The 24,867-nt window shown below is 42.8% G+C and overlaps 1 protein-coding gene across 1 annotated transcript in view; it reads left to right on the forward strand.

Annotated features, from left to right (window-relative positions):
• LOC134587604 (uncharacterized) overlaps positions 1 to 24,867 on the forward strand; it is a 107,934-nt gene that overhangs the window by 74,168 nt on the left and 8,899 nt on the right. Inside the window, exon 4 of the mRNA XM_063444105.1 lies at positions 11,581 to 11,634. Coding sequence (XP_063300175.1) covers positions 11,581 to 11,634 — 54 coding nt within the window. The remainder of the gene's footprint in view (positions 1 to 11,580; positions 11,635 to 24,867) is intronic.

Here is a 24,867-nt window from a genome sequence, read left to right on the forward strand (position 1 = left end):
GACAACGAATACTATACACGCGTACTATTCAACAGTCACACCCGTTTCCTCTGGCAACAGCACCACGTGGTACGGTTACCAAGTGAAACGTACACAATAACACAATAAACACTCAGGGAATTCCCGTACACACACAGCTGTTACACCAGTCACTAGATAATCAATATTATGCCCTTTGGCGTAACTATACAGTCACCCACGCTATAATTCTCTATATACGAATTACCCGTCTATAACACACCCCAATAACATCGTCTTTTACAAATAGCGGTTACAGTACGGTTAGCATAGGTCAAAGCACAAGTTAAGGTCACAATACAATTATTAGTGGTTATGGTGTTAAACATGCAATGGACGACAATGATTAGTACTTATATACAGTGTCAGTAAATATACAGGGTTATGGTACCGTGCACTATAATACAGCAACACACTATTAACACTCTCGCTAGACGGCTGAGCTCGCGCTATCTAACAAGATATACACTTTACTAAACAATCTTTATCACATTTACAATTCCCAACTAAACTATTGGCCAGTACCTTGAATGGACTACCTAAAAACAATCTACATACGTTTTGGTTAGCCACACTGCCCAATCACCATATATAGCGAGCTAGAGGACCGAATTTACACAGACGCCTCTTAGTCGATTACTATCAAAAGTCTAGTGGGTTCCAAATTTACACGCCTTCCCACTTAGCCCAGATAGGTTGAGAGCTAGCGAACCGAATTTACACAGACGCCGCTTAGTCTCCCGGTCCCTCCGACCTAGCGAACAAAATATACACCCTAGAACGCTAGTCTAGACAAGACACCGGTGTCCGGCTAGGGCTGTTTACACCAGAGCCCCGCCTGACTAACAGAATCAAACGGTCTGACTAAAGAGCGTTCGATCGAGCGGTGCGCCTTCGCTCCTTCCCTCCGACAGAGGGGGCAGATACACAGATTCAAACCCCTTTGGGCCTACCGCACAATCGGTATACCCCTAGTGGGTCCTGCCGTCTAAAACAGCAGTTGTCTTACCTCCTCGTTCCTGAACCTGAGTTCACACTCATCGACGGGGACACCCCAGCACTTCTCACGTAGAGGCCGATGATCTCCTGGACAACAGACCAGTGGCGCCGAGACGAAGGGAGATCCACGCAGAAGTTCAGGGGTGCAGCCGTAGAGAACGTGGGCAAAGATAGACCGTCTCACGCCTCTGCCTCTCAGCTACCGTTGAACGATGAGCTTCCCGGCCAATGCACCAAATGATACCGGAGAAACTGACGGAAGCGAAGCACAGAGAGATGGACACAGGTTTCTTCAGGAATGAAGAGATTCTTTATTGGATCACCGATCGGGACTCAGAGGGACTAGCGTCACCAAAATACAGCAAGTTCTGAGCCCCGGACAATAGTGCAGGCTCCTTATATAGGCACATAACTCCTCCCATATTAAGCTCCACCCGCACATTCTCTTAACCAATCAACACAAATAAGAATTAACTTCCTGCTTGACCGCATGGCTTGTCCAGCACAATGGAGGAGGGGGAATACTACATCCTGTATTCTTGCACATGCTCCGTACACTACTGATCGTATCTTGCCTCGTGCAACCAACTGATCGATACGTCAGCATATGCACGTACACATGCCACGTGGTAATCTCGGCCTACTAAATTTATTTTTACCGAGATTCCACCACAATTGGTGCAGAGCGGCATTTTGCCGCGCATGTGCAGTCGCCTCCCAATGCTTTCCTATGAGACAGTATTGAATTGTCTAAGATAATCGAGATTGATGTTCTCCGCTGTAGCGAGACCAGCACGGTGCTGGGAAAAAAATGTGAGTTGAATCACTGTTTTCAGGGCGATTGGAGCGTGGCCAGCCACATAAGCCCACGCTAGTAATTTGTAGAAAAATCAGACTTGACTCTGTTGTAGCGCTGGAAAGGAGGTAAGAATGTAATAATATTTAAAACAATTAGAATATAAATCCTCTTCTTGCTTTTGGACATGTTATCAGTAAAATTGAACTTGCCCGAACATGTTAACGCAAACCTAAACCTTTGCTATGGGTTTAGATGTTCTATATTCTGTTGTGTTCTATAAAACCTTTACTGGTTTCAAGCACTCCAGCCACAGAGCGAGAAGATATGTAAATATTCTTCTCCCATTTTAGGTTAGAGGCCATCCTAAACTATTATTTATTTTTTTAAAGGGGTGGGTTTTTTAATTTTTAATTTTTTTCAGCGCTGAGACTCACTTGGCGCGGCCGCCTGCTCTACGTCTGGTGATGTCATCCTGCATGTGTTATGTTCATCTTCTCATCCAAGCAAATGCTTCTCATGGGGAAATGCACTGAATGCTTCCCTCTAATTCGTATTAGAGGATGTCTGACATCTTCCTGCACTGCGTGAAGACATTGAATTATGGCTGTTGGGGAGACGGCCCCTAGAGGTGTGGTTGGGGGAAGATGGCCACTAGAGGTGTGGTTGGGGGAAGACGGCTGCTAGAGGTGTGGTTGGGGGAAAACGGCTGCTAGAGGTGTGGTTGGGTGAAGACGGCTGCTAGAGGTGTGGTTGGGTGAAGACGGCTGCTAGAGGTGTGGTTGGGTGAAGACGGCCGCTAGAGGTGTGGTTGGGGGAAGACGACCGCTAGAGGTGTGGTTGGGGGGAAGACGGCCGCTAGAGGTGTGGTTGGGGGAAGACGGCCGCTAGAGGTGTGGTTGGGGGAAGACGGCCGCTAGAGGTGAGGTTGGGGGAAGACGGCCGCTAGAGGTGAGGTTGGGGGAAGACGGCCGCTAGAGGTGAGGTTGGGGGAAGACGGCCGCTAGAGGTGTGGTTGGGGGAAGACGGCCGCTAGAGGTGTGGTTGGGGGAAGACGGCCGCTAGAGGTGTGGTTGGGGGAAGACGGCCGCTAGAGGTGTGGTTGGGGGAAGACGGCCGCTAGAGGTGTGGTTGGGGGAAGACGGCCACTAGAGGTGTGGTTGGGGGAAGACGGCCACTAGAGGTGTGGTTGGGGGAAGACGGCCACTAGAGGTGTGTTTAGCCCTGCAATGGAACATTGCCATATAATAATAACTAGGTGTTTAACCAGGAAAGGTACATTCAGATATGCTCTGGTTTCCGAGCACACTCCTCAAACAGTAATAATTTACTTTCCAGAACTAAAATAACAGGGACATTCCACCTAGATTGCTTCATTAAGATGGAGTGGTTCGGGTGCCTATAGTGTCCCATGACGTAAATCATTCTGTCTCTCTCTGGTCTAGCAGATATTGGTGATGTCCCTTTCTGTGGGAATTGTTACTTCCATGTTCTTGTAATGTGTAACATTTTTAATATTGATAGTTTGTGTCTATATTTAAAGGGGCTCTGGAAATAGCTGGACACCCAATGACTTACTCATTATCCAGTAACCTTAGGAGTTGTCAAATTTGTAAACCAGTTGAAATTCCACACCTGACTAATGGGCTCTGAAAATTAGAACCTGCCATTGTTACAGCCGCCTCTGTGATTAAATATTAACACGTGAAATGCTCAGGAGTCTGGCCAATAAATGAGACCTTCCTACCAGTCACTGAGCTGCAGAGAAGTGTGTGTGTGTGTAATATATATATATATACGAAATATTTTTATTTATTTTTACTCCTCCTCATTTTTCCCCCTCTTGGTTACTTCCGACTTGTTTTGTGAACCAAATGCTGTAAAAATATACAGATTAGTGTACTGCAAAATATAGAAATAATATTGGCCCACTTTTGTACTTTTGGTTCGACTGCATGGGTGAAATACTTCTGAACTGATACACCACAAGGATCAACACCAATGTGTTTTATTTATGTTTTCCAGACGAACCTGTTCGACCGAACCAATTTTTAAAACCTTTTTTTTGCCATTAACAAATCGTTTTGTCTCAACACTAAATCCCCATTATGACAGAAGTGAAGATTGTATTTGTTTTGAAACATCTCTTTAAGTACCCCTGTCAAAATCTTCAGATATGTCCCTTCTCGGTCTCTCCGCTCTGCCTGTGACCTTCTTCTGTCCACTGCTCGCACCCGTACGGCCAACTCACGCTTGCAGGACTTCTCCCGGGTGGCTCCCTTCCTATGGAATAGCCTGCCTACCGCCATCAGACTCTCCCCTAGTCTTCAATCGTTTAAGAGGTGCCTTAAAGCCCATCTCTTTAGGAAAGCTTATGGCCTCCTAGAGTAACCTCTACCTCACATACCTGTCTCTTGCTCTCTCCTAAAGGGCAGCACTCTACTCTCTCCTCCAGCTCTGCTTCACTCCCACCTTATTTGATTGCTATTTCCTGTCATTATCTGCTTTACACCCCACCTCCTGTAGAATGTAAGCTCGTTTGAGCAGGGTCCTCTTCAACCTATTGTTCCTGTAAGTTTTCTTGTAACTGTCCTATTTATAGTTAAACCTCCCCTCTCATAATATTGTAAAGCGCTACAGTATCTGTTGGCGCTATATAAATGGTAGTAATAATAATAATGAAGGTCTTCCAAAACAAATGTAAATGCATAAAGAAGGCCCATCAACTCCAGAGGGGGTGCATTTTGGAGGAAACTGTAGGGAGAGGACTTCTGGCAGGTGGGTAGGGCCAACACCATTCCCTTGGTTCCAGATAGCGTTGTGTCGGAGGCAATAGCAGAATATATGTACCTTGGTATTTCACAGTACTTGGACACACTGGGTCTGTGACAGAGTGCTGTATACAACGGCCATTCACAATGGATTCTCACTTTCCATTTTGAAACCCCCAGTACAGTTTTCTGTAGACCACGTCACTGGTGGTAAAATCAAACCAGGTAGAAATGCTCAAATGTATTGTCCCAGAATAGCCTTGAATGACAATGGAAACCTTTAGTCGAAATCACAACTTGGCAGCGGGACGTAGTTGGGACATAGTTGCAAATGGGTGTAGATTTCATTTCTAAAATGCCATTAATTACCGTTCTCTGCAATGATCTCCTAAATGACAATGTATTTTACCCTTTGTAAAACCTCCTCTAAGCTTCCCAGAGAGTCGCTTGTCTAGCCAGCATTGTTTGTTCTGTAAGCAAACTCTTACATAACATGTATTAGAATGTGACCGCATCTTGGCTTTTGATGAAAGATTTACACTTAAGAAGAACCCATAATATGCCAGGCAGAAAAACACATTAGATTTGGGCAACTCTTGCAGCTGTTCTCTTTAGAACGTTCATAGCCAGGATGTGGTCAGACTTTTTAACAAGGTGTATTAACAAAAAACGTTCCCATCTGCTCCGCATTTATATTTATATTATTGATTTTGCGGTCACAGCAAAACTTTCGGTGTTGTGTTTTATTCACACCTTATGTCACTAGAACTGGTTTTTACTTTTTTAACTTTTTTTTTATTATTCCTTATTTATGCAATGACCGTTGTGGCATATCTACTGTATAAAGGCTTGTGCAAAAGCCAGAGCAAGGTTCAGATGTCAGTGGTTGTTACAGAAAAAGAATATACAAGGCATGTCATACTTTCACGTGTGGCATGGTTGTTGTCTGTCAAAGTTTTAGAATTTTTAAGGAAACGAGAAAACACAAGCAACAATAAGTAACAGTGAGTTTAACATAGTTGCGCTTCTGTAACGTATAGAGAAGTTCAGTAGACCGAGGTACTGGAAATCTTGGCATAGTAGAGAATTGGATGGGGGGGGGGGGGTGTAGAATGATTTACCAGGAGGGGGCTCTGGGTGGGCAGCAAGGTTTAGGATGGTGCCTTGGTCGGTGTGTTGTCTATTAGTTCATTAGTCGCTTCTATAGTTCCGTTTGTTTGTCAATATAGTTTTTCCATGGTTCCCACGTCTTGGAGAAGTGGAAGCGTTTAGTAAAAGCAACAACTCAGCAATGAAGCAGAACACAAGGAATGCTAAACCCAAAGCAAGGTATCGGCACAATGGAAGAGTGTCATGCTCACTCACATTTCTGGCCGTGTTCCTGCCTCCAATCTCCACTCCAGCAGTTCCAACGTCACGGATTTGAACATTTTGGGGGCATGGCTTCCAATTTAAAGAGCCAACCTATAAAAGACTGGTTCACACATAGGACTTTGCCTTGTTGTGGTTCTTTTGTTAGTTTCCAATAGTGCTTTACATCTGGTTGTTATATACCCCGACTATCCTAGTATCTGGTTTCCTGACTCGACTTGTATACCTCATTTTCGGGATTTCTGGCTCCCTAGATCTTGGCTTGTTCTTGACTATTCTCTAGCTGTCTAACGTAGAGTCTGGCCACTCTAAGGTTTGGTATATGTTTTTCTATTACATCCTTCGTGTTGGGTCTCATTGGAGTCCTGACAAAGAGTGGGGTTAGAGGTCAGAACTTTTGTGATACTAGAAGAGAACTGCATAGATTTTTGTCTTATATTAGCTGATGCTTTGGTCTTATCTTGATACATTCACAAAACATGAACTTAAACTGCTTACACAGACATGACACTCTTGCCATGTGTATGTACCTCTGGCTCCATTTCCTAATGGACCATTATCGTATCTGACCTACTTTCCATCATCACTAGAAGAAAACCTGAAACTTGTGCAGAGATGAGAAGGACAAGGTCCTAACCGATGTCATGTCTGAATGTGACGTGGCGTTGCGTGCATCTCCAGGTCCTCCACTGTCCAGACACTCACTCACAGACACTTACTCACACTCACTCACAGACGACACACACACACACACATTTCCACATTCTTGCACACACTCACATAATTTTATTTATTGCTCCCTACCTTTGGGAGCTGGTGTGGGGATCTTCTATCTGGAGTTCTCAGTCTTCCTGCTCCTCGCTGCTCCCTCACTCGCGCAGTTTAGTCGTGCCGGAATATGATGTCATATTCCGGCATCGCTACAGACGGCACGCGCGAGGGAGCAGCTAGGAGAGGGTAGACTGAGCTCCTCCAGCGACCTCTGAGAGTCCTGGCGGGATACATTTTAGCAGAGTAGGCACCTGCAATGTGGGGAGAGCAGGTGCCTATTCTGCTTTAACACTAAGCATGTCTCAAACTTGCGGCTCGCCGGGCTGCAAAAGATGTTCATTGTGGGCCGCGAGTTTGACATGCTTGATGTAAAGCCTTGTACAAACTGCTGGTGAGACTGTTTAAACTAAATGACTTCTCAAGGCATCTGGCCATGCTACTGTGTATCTTGTCCTGGCTCTGTGCGGGATGTGATACAAGAGAGGAAAACATTTTTTTAATTTTGGGAAATGTGAAGGAAAATTGGATAGATGGCTGCTTCAAGTAAACGTTAACAAATATGTGACTACGAGACAAAATACGCACATATCTCACCACCCACACATCCCCGACTATAGATGACACAACTGCAGCACTGCTAGACGAACCTATCACTCTGTCAGAGCTGGCACAGGCGATCAAACAAACCAAACCGGGCAAGAGCCCAGGCCCTGACGGCCTCCCATTAAAATACTACAAGACCTTCTCGGACAGTTTATACCAGCCACTAGTAGACTCCTTTAACGCGGTGAGAGAGGGCCAACACATCCCCAAACAAGCCCTGACAGCCCACATCACCATAATCCCCAAGGAGGGCAAGGATGGGGAACACTGCGGGAATTACAGGCCAATCTCCCTCATCAATTGCGATGTCAAACTCCTTGCAAAGATCCTGGCGTCGCGGCTACAATCGCACATCCCCAGGCTGGTCCACCCAGACCAGGTCGGGTTTGTGGGAGGTCGTGAGGCCAGGGACAACACCATTCGCACACTCACCCTCATGCACGGCAGGGGGGCGGGAGCCGGGGGCCTTCTCCTGCTGTCCACGGACGCGGAGAAGGCCTTCGACAGAGTCGGTTGGACATACCTTTTCGACACCCTGACACACGCGGGCCTGGGAACCCACATGATGCGCTGGATCACCGCCCTATACCATGAGCCGACGGCACACGTCCTGGTTAACGGCGCGCTGACCCCCGAACTCACAATACACAACGGCACCAGACAGGGCTGCCCCCTATCCCCACTTTTGTTTGTCCTAGCCTTAGAACCATTCCTGACACATATCAGAAGCAACATTGACATCACAGGCATCACGACGGGCGACGTCCACCATAAAGTGGCCGCCTTCGCAGACGACCTGTTATTCTTTATCACCAACCCAGAAATAACCTTGCCCAACATCCAACAGGCCTTTAAGGAATTCGGAGAGATCTCCAACTTAAAAATCAACTATGCTAAATCCCACATCCTGAACGTCAATATCCCCAAAAGACGCGCTGACCCCCTACGCCAGAGCTTCCCATTCCAATGGGCAGACCAAAAAATCAGGTACCTAGGAACCTGGCTGACTAGGGACAGCAAAGACCTCTTCCAAGCCAACTTCGCCACCACACTCACCACCTTCCAGAAAGACATGAAAGAATGGGCACACCCACACATATCCTGGCTCGGGAGAGTCCAGGTCATCAAAATGAATTTCCTCCCACGCCTACTATACCTCTTTCAAACCATCCCAATTAAACTCCCCGGGGCGTTTTTTGCCACACTAAACACAGCCATGATCAAATACATCTGGGACGGTAGACGTCCCAGGATGAAAACCACCACCCTCATGAAACCAAAAAACATGGGGGGCCTAGCACTGCCGGACTTCCGCTCATACCACACGGCCACACATCTCCAGAGGGTGATGGAATGGACGAAAAGCGGAGTCCATAAAATGTGGAAAATAGCGGAGGAATCGGAAGCGAGCATGCCGCTCGCAACCATACCCTGGGGCAGGAAGGACCCAGACACCCGAGCCATGTCCCCGTACATTAAATCCACCCTGGACATCTGGCGCAAAACGGCGAAAACACATAGCTTGGCACCCTACCCATCCCCCCTGACACCTCTGGTACATAACGCAGACTTCCAACCGGGCTTCGACCCGAAAGCCTTTCAAAACACCCCCCAGACCCCGATTCCGAGACTGCACCACGTCATCACCAACGGCAAATGCACACCACTAACATCCATGCTAGGAGGTGAGACACCCACCTTCACACAATGCTTCAAACACGCTCAACTTACCGCCTTCATACGCACCCTACCGCAAGGCACCGCACTCACCAGGACCCGGACAGCGTTCGAGACACTGTGCGATAGCCCAGACCCAACGACACACGGGGTCTCCCTCATATACACATTATTACTAACAGGGACACCTACTGCTAAACCTTTATTCATGGGGAAATGGGAAGCGGCACTAAACACGACATTCACAGACGCAGAATGGGAGCAGATATGCTACCTCACCCACCACTGCTCGACACACAGCAAGACCCAGGAGACAGCATTCAAACTCCTGACAAACTGGTACCGCACCCCACACCTCCTCCACAACATAGACCCAGAACACACCAATCTCTGCTGGAGGTGCGAGAAGGAAACAGGGACCGCAATCCACGTATGGTGGGAATGCGAAATGATTAGACCATACTGGGAAGACATACACAAAATTGTAAAGATGTTCTCGGACGCCCCCCCCCCCCTGGAACCGGCAGCAATGCTCCTTCACCACACCACAGTATCTAAATCCAAATACAAGAGGTCTATGACGGTTAGGATCCTAAACGTAGCTAAACAGATAGTCCCCCTCTACTGGAAACAAAAGACCGCACCCCCGCTGAGGGTATGGTTTGCCAAGATGGAAGAACTTAGGGCCATAGAAAACCTGCTTATGTCAGCCTCAGACAAACCCCAGACATACGCTGAGACCTGGACATTGTGGCTCCTTGAAACCGCCAAGGACACCTTCCTGGACAAGCTCAAAGACAGAGACACGACTGGACCCCGACCCCCCCCTCCCCCCCCCACCACGGCTTAGACTGAACGCGACTCGAGACTGGAACCCAGGACCGGCCCACCCTGGAGCTCCAATGCGCACCTCCATTCTACTAAAATAAAGACACGTTCACTCTGCGCTGCTACCTACACAGCAGCACTCAACATATCACGCTTTCAGACACAGGTTTAAGTATACCACAGCGGTCACACGCAACGCCCCGCTGTGGCACACATAGCTAACAGATCCCGAACGGGAAGGAGACCCAATACCTAGTACTGCAACACTCCTCCCAGAAGGTGCATACTACCACGAGCCTCGAACACACACCAGGGATGCAAATAATCCAAGCACACGAAACTTGACTAACATAACGCTGCATGCCCACATGTTATACGGGACCTGCGAGCCAGACATTACAAGGGGCCTGCGAGCCCAACTGAACATGCAAAAGTACTGCCCTCAACAAGGGACAGGGCACACATTATGCTCTTGCTCAAACACCTGTGACACTGTATCAACCTGTTTACTTACCCATGAGGGCCTGCGAGCCCGAGATCTTTTTGATACTGATCGTTAAACCTGTCTGCATATTCTAACTTGACTAGAGACCTGCGAGTCTCCAAACTTTGAACGTAAACAAAACAAAAATAAAAATTATATTTACAAAAAAAAACAAAAACAAATATGTAACAAATGGGTTTATTTGCGAAACCGAAAATTGAGGAGCATTTAACAAGCAAGTTGCAAAGCTTATCGCACATGTTAGGCTAAAAGCTGAAAAATATTAAACTCCTTTGTCAATGCTTTGTGTTCCATAGTTTAGTGGATAAACCAGACTTTCAAGCTTGAACGCGGTTTTCTACACTTTTTTTTTGTTTTTTTGTTCACTGTTTTAGATCTAAAATAAGTGTATGTGACTGTATGCACTAGACTTGTGTATTGTGTAAATGTTTTATTTTTTTTTTCTGAATTGATTCGGTTCAGATTTCCAAATCTTTTCGTTGCTAAAGAAATCCTAATGACATAACACTTAGACCGGTCTGATTATTGCCAAGGAAGCCCAAAAACGACTCTCAAATGGTAAATTAGTGATTCATTTATGGTTGGTGTTGGTTTTACAGCTAATACTTGTAGCCATTACCACTTTATTTGGAATCTGGCTACATTTTGTTTTGGAAATCCAGAAGGCACAAAATTGGCCAAATGTATCTGAATTTCACTTCGGACCAAACTGTATCTCCAAATCTAGTATGCTCTAAATAAAGTTGAAATTATGAGTCACGTTTTGGGAAAGATGGAAAGGGTGCAAATGTGATTGCCGTAAGGACAATTTTAAGCTTTTTGGGCCCAAATTATCAGCTACTCTTTGCAATGTCCATTTTTTGCTTTTAGTTTAGTGAATAATCCCCATAGGAATAGGGTTACTAGATCCACCATGTTTTCAGGGACACATCACATAGACTTATTGATGGGCAGCACATGAAAAGGGTTGCCCTGTAGTATGTAGAATTCAGAAGGTGGTGTTTTTGGTAATTTGCCAACGAAGAATCCTGCAGATTAATCTTTAATCTTTATACATGGTGCAGGGCAAACATTTTTCTTGTGTTTTCACAAAATTGACAAAATGATGTGTCACTGTAAACATGGTGGATATGATATCCCTACGTATGACGAATGTTAACCTGATTTGAGATTAATAGAGGACATGGTTTTGAGTTGTACTTTCACCCAGTGATCGGACTCTCTGTATATTTGTCTTTCAGAAAATGCTGCTCAAGAAGAATTGTGGATCGAAGACTAGAGTAATTACAATACGAGTAAGTAGCTTTCATTGTATCTGGCCGTACCCTTTGTATCTGTATTTGATCGCCTCTGTTCTATGCAAAGAAAACTATATCTTGTCTAAATCATTCGCAATTCAAAAAAAAAAAAAGTGAAACATATTTTTTTTGAATAAGGAAAAATAAATAAAAATACACTAACAGAAAATGGCTTCAAATTGGGGGAAAAAAGTAAAATAATGGGCCAAACGTGTAATATGTTTTCACAGATGAATGTTTAAATGTCAGTCTATCGGGTTTCTAAGCATTATGTTTGGTAAATGCAATCATTTTATTGGCTACATTCTCATTATTTATTTTTTTGTGTTGATTATTTCTCATCCATTTCCCTTTAAATTGCCATAAAAATTTCACTTTCACACCCTCCTGACCGATACAAGGCATAATAATGATATCGGTGATATGGTAAGTGTGGTGATATGTCACCCATCCCTGAGAAGGGTGTTTCAGACGTCCAAATAAGGCATGTGTGTAGTAATAGGCATACTGTCAGTGTGCATGTTAAAGGCGATAATCTAAGTTTGGGGACCATCTAGAGAGAACAAATACAATTAAAATCGTTTCTAAACTAGATAATAAGGTAAAGAAAAGTCTATTACAACACAGCAGGTAAAGAAATAACTCCACGTAGACTTTCAGTAATATGTGACGGAATAAGCCAAGTTTTGGGGAGTTTTAGTGAGAACCAAGACTGTAGAAGTAAAATAATGATTATTTGTACTGGCATTGTTTGAATATAAACTAATATTTGGATGAATGTTCACTTTAAATGTTGCTTTGTGTTGCTGGGTATTGTGACTTGTAGATGTATGTGGACAGGTAGCCAGCATTCTGGTAAAAGTGCTGTTCATTCACACACGGACAAACAGCATGTTTCCAAGTCCGTTTAATTCTCAGGATCCATCAGGCCAAGCTAGAATGAGTAATCTCAAACACGGAGACTTGTGCCATGACCTTGTTTCAACCATGTGTCGTGTTGGCTACAAGAACTGAGTGAGAATTCTCCAGACATTATTTACTTTGTAAAATTCTCTGTTTTTACGCTAGAGGGTCAGGGGGCATAACATTTTATGTTTAATATTACAATGAGGATCCTTCTTTTGTTACAAAACACCTGTCGTTTAGAGGGGATTGTACCCCCATACTGCCAAATCAGGGTTATTTTGCATTGGACAGACCGGGCAGATTGCTAAATTAGCACAGTTTTCTCTGTCTGCTTTATCTGAGCAAAACTGCCCAGCCAGTGACCACACGGATAAGATGGGAATGGGTGGGTCACTGCGGTTTTCAAGGTTGGTCGGTTTTAAGATAATGTATAAGTGAAGCATCTATATTGTCTGAGGAGCAGGGGAGGCGCTAGGCTTTGGGTGTCGAGAGAACCACAGTTTTTGCCAAACTATTTAAAAATGATTTGGCAATAAATAAGGCAATGCGTTCAGATATTCAAAAAGAGTCCTGTTAATTCTAGACCTTTGATCTTAACTTCTGTAGTTGGGAAAGTATTATTTAAAATGTTAGTAAGGAATATTCAGAAATTCATTGGGAAGAACATTATTAGCAATAATCAGCATGGTTTTATGAATCACAGATCATGTCAAGCTAACCTTATTGCATTCTCTGAAAAAGTAAGTAGAAGTATAGATCAGGGTGTTGCAGTGGATTTGATCTATTTGGATTTTGCCAAGGCATTTGATACAGTTCCACACAATAGATTAGTGTTCAAACTCAAGGAAATCGGTCTCGATGAAAATGCTTTTTCTTGGGTAGAACATTGGCTTAAAAACAGAGTACAAAGAGTTGTCGTTAATGGTAAATGTTCAAGCTGGACAGAGGTGGCAAGTGGTGTCCCTCAGGGGTCTGTTCTGGGACCCCTTCTATTTAACATGTTATTAAATGATCTTGAAGACAGCATTGAAAGTCATGTTTCAGTGTTTGCAGATGACACAAAACTAATGTAAAATAATACAATGTGAGCAAGATATTACTTTGCAGCAACTGGTTCGAAATAGATTGAGTGACTGAGCATTTAAATGGCAGTTTAACCCCTTAAGGACCAAACTTCTGGAATAAAAGGGAATCATGACATGTCACACATGTCATGTGTCCTTAAGGGGTTAAATGTAATGTACTGTACTGTACTTCATGGTATAAAATGCACAAGCAACTTGCATCCTAAACGGTGACTTGGAGATAACACATGAGAAGGATTTATGAATTGTTATAGACCACAAACTATGCAACAATGTGCAATGTCAATCAGCAGTGGCTAAGGCCAGTAAGGTATTGCCATGTATAAATAGGGGCATATTTCTCAGGATAAGAATATTTTTGCCTCTCTATAAATCACTGGTAAGATAACACCAGGAATATGTCGTGCAATTTTGGACACCTGTTCTAAAGAGATATTATGGCACTAGAAAAAGTGCAGAAGCGGGAATACAAAATTGGTAAAAAGAAATGGAAGTTTTTAGTAATGAAGAAAAGTTAACATGTTTAGAAAAACGGCGCCTCAGAGAGGATATCATAACATTATTATATTCGGGGCCAATAGAAACCATTATCTAGAAATTTATTCATAATCCGGAATATACATAGGACACAAGGCCACTCATTTTGACTGGAAGAAAGGAGATTTGGCTATGGCAAGGTGTGTTGTGTTTTGTTTTTTTTGGGGGGGGGTGTTTACAGTAAGAATAAGGATGTGAAATTCTCTGCCTGGAGAGGTGGTTTTATCAGTCTATACAGATGTTTAAACAGCAACTGGATAAATACTTGCAAAACATAACATACAGGGATTTAATTTTGAATTTGTGGGGTAATTGTTTCTTGATCCAAGGAGACATCTGACTGTCATTCTGGGTCAAGTAGAAATGTTTTCCTAGTTTGTTGCAAAATTGGAAGCCCTTCTAACAGGGAATTTTGCCTTATTTTTAATGAACAGCAAAAACAGATGTGAGAAAGATTGAACTTGATGCAGCCTTTGTAACGAAGTAACTATGTCAATGCTTATGGTGCTACAAGGTTTAAACTCTTTGAATAAAGTTTGAAAAGTTTTACAAAAAACAAAAAGTATACTATTGATTCAAGTTATGAGACCAACCCTCGCCTATTCACTCATGAAGTTTTACAGGGGGAATTTTACTCCTAAATTTTTTTTTTTAATAATCCCCATACTACATGGTGTTCCCAAAGAGCATTCTTATAAATCTCAATCACACGTGTCAAAGGGATATGCTCATTAAGAAACAGTGGTAAACACTGCAGCTGTATTACCAATGTCAACTTGGCTTTTATTATTATTGCCATTTACATAGCCCCAACACATTCCGTGGCGCTTTACTATATTATGAGAGGGGGATTTAACTATAAATAAGACAATGACAGTAAAACTTACAGGAATGATAAGAGGACCCTGCTCAAACGTTATTATTGCTGAAATCAAATAACTGCAACTGGAGGTGTAGAACCCTGCACAGTCCCGTTAAATCTTGTGCATCAACTTCATCTGAACCTTGTGACGTTCCTACGAATTCAGCAGGGATTGAGATAATTCTGCTGTTTGTTGTAATATGAATGCCACTTCCACTTCGCAGGATTCCTGAATACAAATTGAGCATTAAATCAAACACTTCATCTCCATTCCAGAAATGTCTTCACATTTTAACAAACACTCGAACAGCTCACAACAGATAAAACTATAAAAATTTACTCTTCTAACACTTTGAATGCCACATGGCTTCTTACAGGCCTTGCCGGTAAACCAACCTGGCGAGCAATGTGGCATTATGGTTAAGAGACTGGATTGCCATCTTTGATAAGCTCTTTCAATCTTTGGCTTGCAGGGGGTGGGTGGTGGGGTAAAATGTTGGCATTGTTGTTCTTCACAGATTATAGAACTTCTAACTGTAATTCATTCAAATGTTTGAAAAAGTAAAGTAACCAATATCTATATGGGATACATAACTTATTGATATAAACATAACAAATTAACGCCATGCGATTCCTTTTTAGCCGTGTTGTTAAATAGTCTTGCTGTTTTGTCTTTTCGCAGTTGTGATGTAGTGAACTTTCGGCAACTCAGTTTGTGTCTCAGCTCGTGCTTGACAGAGGACTTTGGTTTGAATGTTTTATTTTTTTAATGTTTAAAGGATGTTTGTGATTTATAAAGGACATAACGATGTGAGCTTGTTTGTCCTCGAAGTGTTTTTAATGTGAGTGCTATTAGGTATAGTACAAGGTTGGCGCACTTGGTTGTGCCCATCTGGTGTTTATTGGTGGACCCTTCCATAAATCGTGCCATTACAGGGTGTTTGTAAAAGAAAATGTAAAACTTCAGAACCCAGTTCTTCGGTCATTACTATGTAGCATTCTGCCGCAACTTCGGGAAACCTGACCCACCCTTCCCCCGGAAACCATTTTACAAACTATAGGAATCAAATAGTTCTTGGGAACAGAGAAAGTGTTCATCTTGTATTATAAAAGGCAGTTTTAAATTGTGTTTTCTTAAATAATGAATACAGTAAATATATAGCCAGCTGCTAGCCTCAGTTTTACATTAAACATATGTTAACTCCTCTGCCTACAGCAAGTTTCACTGAGCCATTATCACCTGAGCACAGCCACGCAGCTGTCACAATGGGTGTGTGCATATTATCCTTATCATTAAAACACACACATTTTATAATGAAAATGTTGGCACGTTTGTAATATCCCAGCTTAATAAGGAAGCTCAATACACATATTGTTTAGCAAAAGAGATCCGTCACTATTTTCATAATTCTCTCTTTTTTAAATTTTTTTTTTATTCTGCTTTTCCCCTTTAAAGTTAGTAGTTTTTAATGTATTAAAGTAAATAATATGGTGGGCTTGACTTCCTAATAGCAGAATGCTAGTTGGAGTATCTGTGGCCCTACTTGATGGATAAAATCAGTTTTTTGCGGTAACTTTTACTTGAAAGAGGGCAACACATGAAGCTCATGGACAATACACATGCCTATTTAAAAGAACACTCCACTACCCCCCTCCTCCCCCCCCCCCAACCATAAAAAAATAAATAAAATCTGTTTAGTTGATGTACTCCCAATAACATCCATGCATGTAAGGTACATCACTTTTTTTTTTTTTTTTTTCAGTAGGGGTATACCTAATATAGCTTGCAAAATCTGCAGGTGTCTAGTCTGAACCTTTTCAAGTCCTCCCCTTCTAACTCCACCCAGATGTTCTGCGGCTGTCCAATCACAGACTTCTCAATGCATTTATTCAGACATTTTTGCAAGGCAGGTGATCTGGGTAACTGCTGCCTCACTGAGCTAAACAACCAGGAAGTAACTGGAACGGTTGTTTGACAGCGAGGATGTCTAACCAGGTTAATTGATGATTTTCCAATTTCTATTAAAATCTACACTAAAGGTCACACATAAAGCACTTCAGCAAGCTACAGTGGTTTAGGTGTCTGGAGTGACATTAAAGGGGGACCCCAATCACCATGACCACTTCTGCTTTTTGAAGTGATGGTAGGAGTTTGTATGTACAGTGTTTTACACATACAGAGCTCATGTAAATTGTGTGCTTGGGGCTAGTTGCACCACTCACACGTGATATTGACATTTCTGGATATCTGGGCTCCCAATGACCATTCGGTGCATAAAAAACATTGGTTATCAGTGCGCTCTGCACGCTGCCAACCGATATGAAAGTCTGTGTGGGCCCCTCTCACCTCCCTCCGTTTATTTGTTGTTGTTTTTTTTGTTAATTTATTTATCAGAATTTCCTCCTAAAATCCCAGCCACCTCACTCCCCTTGCCAGCTAAGATTCGGCTTTGCGTTCTGAAACAGTCCAATCACAAGCTTCTCTATTAGGAGTGACATCAGGAGGGGATGTGGAAGATCAGTAATGGGAGCTTTGCCCGATGCTGGATTAAGGTGAGTAAAACTTTTTTTTGCAGATGCATGTAGTTTATGGACACCACCACCACGCTTACAGGCGATCTTGAATTTGATGAGACTGGCATGATTTTGGGTATTTCAATGTCTCCACATCTGGGGACACCAGAGAAAAGTCCCCTATAAATCATGTTCTCTAGCAGGATGCAATGTTTAATGCTTGTAATATGACAGTGCTTGATCAGCGCTCTGTGGACTGGCATCCTGAATTGCTGTCTTGCCAATTCAGGGATCACTCATCCCCTTCACACCCATGAGCATCACCCATGATGTGAAATGCACTGAATCCCTTGCTAGACCTACTTGACTCCTTCCTGTCCTGGCTAATCCTTGCCAATGTTGGCAAGTATAAAACCAGGCTCGACAATTGACCAATCTCTAGGCAGATCCTGACAGAATTATTGGAAATTTTAAATAAGTATCGGTGGACTGAAAAGTGGTTTCAACAGAAAACATTGAGCCAAAAGCAGAAACTCCTTTTAAGCATTCATGGAGTCAGTAGGAGGATTTAAAGCTATACTGTGTGTGATCAAGGGCTCTGGAAAGCAATTCAGCTGGAGCTTTCGAACCTCATGCACACCATGGCTGGAAGCTCTGACTATGCAAAATATTTCAACCACTTCCTATTTGACACATTGAAACCTTAAACCGGCTGATAACGTCGGCCTTGAGTAACTATTTAAGTGCTGGAAGATCATTCTTCTTCTGATTTCACCTTATATCGCCTGCGTAAGGAGAAGCCCATGAAGGGAAATGTTTTTGTTTTTTATTGTTATTTCTTCAAAATCATTTACAATCTCAACAGTTTAGAAAAAAATAAAAGAATGCAAAACCTTTTGAAAATATGCAATTATCTTCAGAATATGAATCTTGGCATTCATTATTCAATGAACTTCAGGCTATTGAGAGGAAGAAATTGTTATCATGAGCAAAATTGTGTTTAAAAAGTGCGTATTCCCTTACTGTATAATATAAATGTCAACGTTTAATATCTGGGCTTTTTTAAATGATGTTTTCCCTCAGCGGTCACCATGTCCCTTTTAATCTTCCCACATACGTTCTTGTTTGGTGCACAAGAGGTTAAAAGCCCTGGTATAACCCTTCGCATTGGTAAATAGTTCTGCCATCTCCATCAAACTGAAAATAAATGTATCCCTCCCATAGCAACGCATTGAAGTGTATTTTATACCTTCCTCTGACTCATTGTGTTTCTCTATATATACGTTTACAGAGGATATAGCTGTGTACAACATAGGAGACTAGTCTGAGATCTGATCTGATTAGCGGGCGTTGGATCTTAGATCATGTTAAATAAGAACATGCGTATTCTAGGCTGCTCTTATCTGCAAATTAGAAGAAAAGTGTCTGAGTGCCAGCGTTTCATTTATTTTTTTTCTGCTGTCTTTTCCTGTCTTATATCTCCAGTCTCTGCTCATTAGAAAGAAGTGGACTTTTTTCCTCCTCTTTGAATCTGAGGCCAGGGAGTTTGTTTGGAGATATTTCATTTGCTTAAGGCCGTGTAATTTGCCGTTTATTTTTAAGTAGGTTTGTTTAATGTGGATTGCTAAAGAGTCTCTTGAAGTGCTGCCCTTTAACTAATCAGTCTAGGACACAGTTATCCCAAGCCACCCCCCTAGATGTTCAAAATCTGACCGTTCCCCAACTATGTATCCACAGAGGATGGTAATGCCTTGAAGGTTGAACGAGTTTGGGCAGAAGACTTTGATAGGTGCATAGTCCAACATTTCAAATGGACAAAGAGGGACACTTTTATTTTTTTAGTTTTTACCTTTTTGCCTAATCGCTTGCATTTTTAGTGTATATAATTGTATTACAGAATTCCACAGTAAAACGTGCAGTATGGATTAATAACAAAGCTCCACTACAGTAAAACTCACCATAACGGGCAGTGTGTATGAGTGTCAGGGCTCCACTACAGTAAAACTCACCATAACGGGCAGTGTGTATGAGTGTCAGGGCTCCACTACAGTAAAACTCACCATAACGGGCAGTGTGTATGAGTGTCAGGGCTCCACTACAGTAAAACTCACCATAACGGGCAGTGTGTATGAGTGTCAGGGCTCCACTACAGTAAAACTCACCATAACGGGCAGTGTGTATGAGTGTCAGGGCTCCACTACAGTAAAACTCACCATAACGGGCAGTGTGTATGAGTGTCAGGGCTCCACTACAGTAAAACTCACCATAACGGGCAGTGTGTATGAGTGTCAGGGCTCCACAACCGTAAAACTCACCATAACGGGCAGTGTGTATGAGTGTCAGGGCTCCACTACAGTAAAACTCACCATAACGGGCAGTGTGTATGAGTGTCAGGGCTCCACTACAGTAAAACTCACCATAACGGGCAGTGTGTATGAGTGTCAGGGCTCCACTACAGTAAAACTCACCATAACGGGCAGTGTGTATGAGTGTCAGGGCTCCACTACAGTAAAACTCACCATAACGGGCAGTGTGTATGAGTGTCAGGGCTCCACTACAGTAAAACTCATCATAACGGGCAGTGTGTATGAGTGTCAGGGCTCCACAACCGTAAAACCCACTATAACTGGCAGTGTGTATGAGTGTGTCACAGAGCTCCACAGAATTTAAACCTGGTGTACCCAGATTATATTGAATAGTCCCTAATTGGTGTCCTGTTATGCTGTCTCCGGTTTATTTACAGCTCGTTCTGTGAAAATTAAATACACTACACAGACCATATGAAAGCACACTGGGCTACAGTGAATGGGTTGGCGTTCCCTGCTGCATTACCAGTGACATCCCATTGTTGGCAATATGCATTGTTACAGAGCCCTACAGGGGACCTTTGATTATAAAAGCTGGTTTCACCAGCCCCTTACTGCACTAGCTGTGTGCACTTTGCAGCCGGTGTGCCTCCTACACTCTAACAGGAGCTGTCCGTAGAAGCACGGTTTTAGTAACTACCACTATTCTGTATTCTGGTGCAGTATACTTTGCATCCTTCTCCATGGAGCATGGATTTAAAGCCGACATTTCTGACCATTCCAATCTTTGTTTAGTAAGTGGATCTCATGAAGGCTGCGCATGGCCGACTCCCAGAAAGCGTTTTTATGTGAGTAATGTTTACTCGCGGTCGCTTGGTATCTGTCCTGAGCAACTTTAGTTTTTCTAACTTAGATAAGTGCTATCTATTGCTTAATGTGCAATAACTGCAGATTGCGGCTTTTTATATTTACAATAAACATCGAGGACAGGATTTGATTAAATTGCAAAAAGAAATAATCCACTTTTTCAAGTAAAGTTTTAATAAAGCCTAAAATAAAAATGGCAAGTGGTAAAAATAACTCCTAATACCGTGTGGTGGGATCATCTTTCGGCAGCATGCTTCGCCTACCATGGCTTGCCATTTCTCTGTAGCCGGACACCTTACGCCAGAGGGCACAAATAAGATTGGAGGTCTCTCATCTAGCAAAGTGTGAATCCCTAGCAAAAGTGTTCATAAACTTTTTTTTTTTTTTTTAATAAAGTGAAACTTTCAAAACTCTCAGCCAGCTGGCCGAATTTCAGTAAACTATTGCTACATTTTGGTTCCCTGTTGCCAACTGCCAAAGTTCAGTATGATTGAGGGTGATGGGATTCAACCAAAAGGTCCACTCAGGGATACAAAGTTGTTATAGGAACATTTAATTTTCCCTTTTCAAGTCTGTGTGAGTTTCAATAAATAGGTGTGATTCTGGATGTACCATCTGTCATTTCACATGGATTTGCTATTGCTAGCATGGCTCTGTTTGTGTGACGCAGTGCTCCGGAGAGTAGGTATTTGATAGTGTATTCAAGCATGCACCCATGAACGCGGTCCTTGTATTCTCTCATACCCGGATAAATCACTGCAACATGACACCAATGGAAGTTGGGAGTTTCCATGTGAAACTGTGCTCAGAACTTTCTATTCCCTAAGAAGTGGAAGAAATTGTGGCTACATGTGTAATACTTCAGACAAAACAGTAGAAAAGGGGAAAAGTGGATTGATTACGTTGTAAGAACAGACAGCAGTGCATTATTCATTGTTGTGTTCTATGTTCAGGTTGTATTTGGGCCCTATAAATGGCACCTTCTTGTAGTCAATGATGGAGTGCCAGGATACCCTATGTTGGTTATTCCATGCAATTTACAAATCCGGAGAACCGTATTTATAGTGACATGCTTTTATGCTTTAACACCAATACAACAGAAGTCTTTTTAGTGTATAAATGATGCCCCAGCAATCTCACTGCTCAATTCTCTGCCATTTAGGAGTTAAATAATTTTTATATACAGCCCTGGTCACACCTCCCTGCATGTGACTTACACAGCATTCATAAACACTTCCTGTAAAGTGAGATCTAATGTCTACTGGTTATTGTAAATTCTATTTGATTTAGAATTTCTTATCTCCAGCACTGTTAATAGCCTTCTAGACCTTCCAGGATCCTCCTCTGTGTTCAATTTACAGAGCAGGAGATAAAAACTTTTCAAGTAAGTTAACATCTGATTGAAATTAAACTTCTTTTATGCAGGCTGTGTCAGTCACAGTCAGGGGAGTAGTGTCTAGGGCTGCATAAACAGAAACAAAAGTGATTTAGCTTCTAAATGGCACAGAATTGATCACTGACACTCACAAACAAAGCTTCATTAAGCTAAAGTTATTTTGGTGCCTATAGTATCCCTTTAACAGAGAAGTTAAAATCTCACTCCTAAATAGGCTTGCAAGACTCCAAATGTTAAAGGAACACTATAGGGTCAGGAACACAAACATGTATTCCTGACCCTATAGTGTTAAAACCACCATCTAGCCCTCCTGTCCACCTTATGCCTCCCTAAATATAGCAAAATCTTACTTTGTATTTGTGGTGAAACCGACCTCGCCACGTGTGCTTGGAGGGGGCTGCTTGCCCGCCTCTTGCCTTTGGACTATGGCCCTGGGAGATTGGGCCCTTTTACAAAACGTATTCGGCCCTAACAGAGTGCATGTCACTCATTCTGGCCCTTTAAACACAGTGGGGCCATTCGGTACTTGCCCTGTGTGAGCAGTGATACCCCCAGATAGCTATGCCGTGGAGCCTATTGATATAATAAAAGACTATGGGAAAGACTTTGGCTCCATGGCAATTAAACTGTATTTGTGTGGTCTGCGTGCCATTCACCTGATAATGTGCACGCAGACCTGAGCTATCTGGGGATATGTTACATGTCTGTGTTTAATGTATAAAAAGTAACTTTATATTTTTTTTAAACATAATCCTGTATTTAGGTCCCCACATGTGTAATGGAGTTTTGTCTTTGACCTGGGAGATAATTGGATTACTTCTCCAATTATCTCCAGGGCAGAAGGGAGGAAACCAGGATGCATTGTGGAGATGTTTTACTTTTCCTGTTTGAGCAGATTAAAATACTGCCAGCCAGGGGGAACAAGAGATACTTTTACTAACTTTTGAACCCCTGGTCTGATTCATGCCATTTTATGTTGTTCCCCTGAATGGATTGATTGTGGATATGTATTTTTATGAGAATGCGATGTATGGTTTTAAAGTTACAGAGTATGTGTGGAAACTGTATTTTTACTGTATGTAATAATTATGTTAATTGCTTATCTGAGGGGAGGGGATGTGTGGGTTGTACTGTTGCTTGATTGGTTGTTTTATGCCTCCCCCTGGGTGTGTCCTGTATGTGCACAACTGTAATAAAAACCAGGCTGGGTGTTCCAGACCTCAGACCACTGCTTGACCCTCAACACGGAGCCTTGTCTCGTTCTTGGGGGGGGATTCACTGTATGCTGTTGGAGATTGATTGCTAGGAGTGTAAGCTGATGTATGCTTTTCCTGTTTGTCTGCTAGCAGCTATTCGGGAGGTTCCAGTTTGGAGTGCTATTTTGTATCCAGTTCGGGAGTTTGGTGTTCTGCAGTAGCTGTGCCTGTCTCTCAGAAAGGGGCATATCGCCTAAACGGATTTTAACCCCTTGTCTGCTGAAACGGTCCGTTACAGTATTCAAGTCTGAAGCTGCTGGCTCTGCCCTGTCTGTCTCAGACCAGCAAGCAGTCTGCTGACATCAGCAGAAGTGGTGGTCTTAACCAATCACAATGCTTCCCCATAGGATTGGCAGAGACTGTCAAGGAGGCAGATCAGGGGCAGAGCCAGCACAAGTCAAACACAGCCCTGGCCAATCAGTAACTCCTCATAGAGATGTATTGAATCAATGCATCTCTATGAGGAAAGTTCAGTATCTGCATGCAGAGGGTGGAGACACTGAATGTTGTGATGCATACAAGGCAGGACTGCTTAAGGAAGCACCTCTAGCAGCCATCTAATGAGTGGCCAGTGGAGTTATCACTAGGCTGTAATGTAATCACTGCATTTACTAAAAGACAGCAAAAAGCCTGAAGGTAATGATTCTACTCACCAGAACAAATGCAATAAGCTCTAGTGTTTCTGGTGACTATAGTGTCCCTTTAAAGTTCCACTGTAAGATGGGTGGGCAATTAGGAGATTTGTCTCAGACTGGCTTCCATTTAGGTGGTGAAACTTGGCAGCTTTATAGTTCGCTGTGAAAATCTTTCTTGAGACCTGCATAATAATTAATAAATATTCATTAATATGTACGAGGCCTTCCAACACTCCTTCTTTTAGCAGGACAGTCCTGATTTCGGGATCCTGTCCTGATTTTTAGTTCCCTGGTGTCCCTCATCCGACAGCACCAGTCAACTTTGGCAGCTATTCTGTACCTCCTTAATTTTGGTAGTTATGATATGATACAACCTTTAGAGAATAAACTGCTGCAGCCAAAATAGCCCCCCCGCCCCCACCCCCACGCATCCTGTGGGTTCTTTGTGCAGTTGTCCGGCGTACCTCAAATTCAGGTTTCATCTGATTCCCTGCAGATATGCCACCATTTGGGTGACCTATTACTACCTGTACCACACTTCTTGATTGCAATTTTGGATATTTTTTCAAAATCCAATACTTTACTAGCTGTGAATGTGTTTTGTGTTTTTTTTTTTTGGGGGGGGGGTTGTGTGTGTATAAATCTTCAATTATAATCACTGCGTGTTTGTTCTGGCACTTCAAGCGAACTATCGTTTTTCTTTAAAGGACCACTCTAGGCACCCAGACCACTTCAGCTTAATTAAGTGGTATGGGTGCCAGGTCCAGCTAGGGTTAACTAATTTTTTTATAAACATAGCAGTTTCAGAGAAACTGCTATGTTTATCAATTAGTTAAGCCTTCCCCTTTTTCCTCTAGTGGCTGTCT

This window comes from Pelobates fuscus, chromosome 2 (assembly GCF_036172605.1).
Source record: "Pelobates fuscus isolate aPelFus1 chromosome 2, aPelFus1.pri, whole genome shotgun sequence".
NCBI lineage: Eukaryota > Metazoa > Chordata > Amphibia > Anura > Pelobatidae > Pelobates > Pelobates fuscus.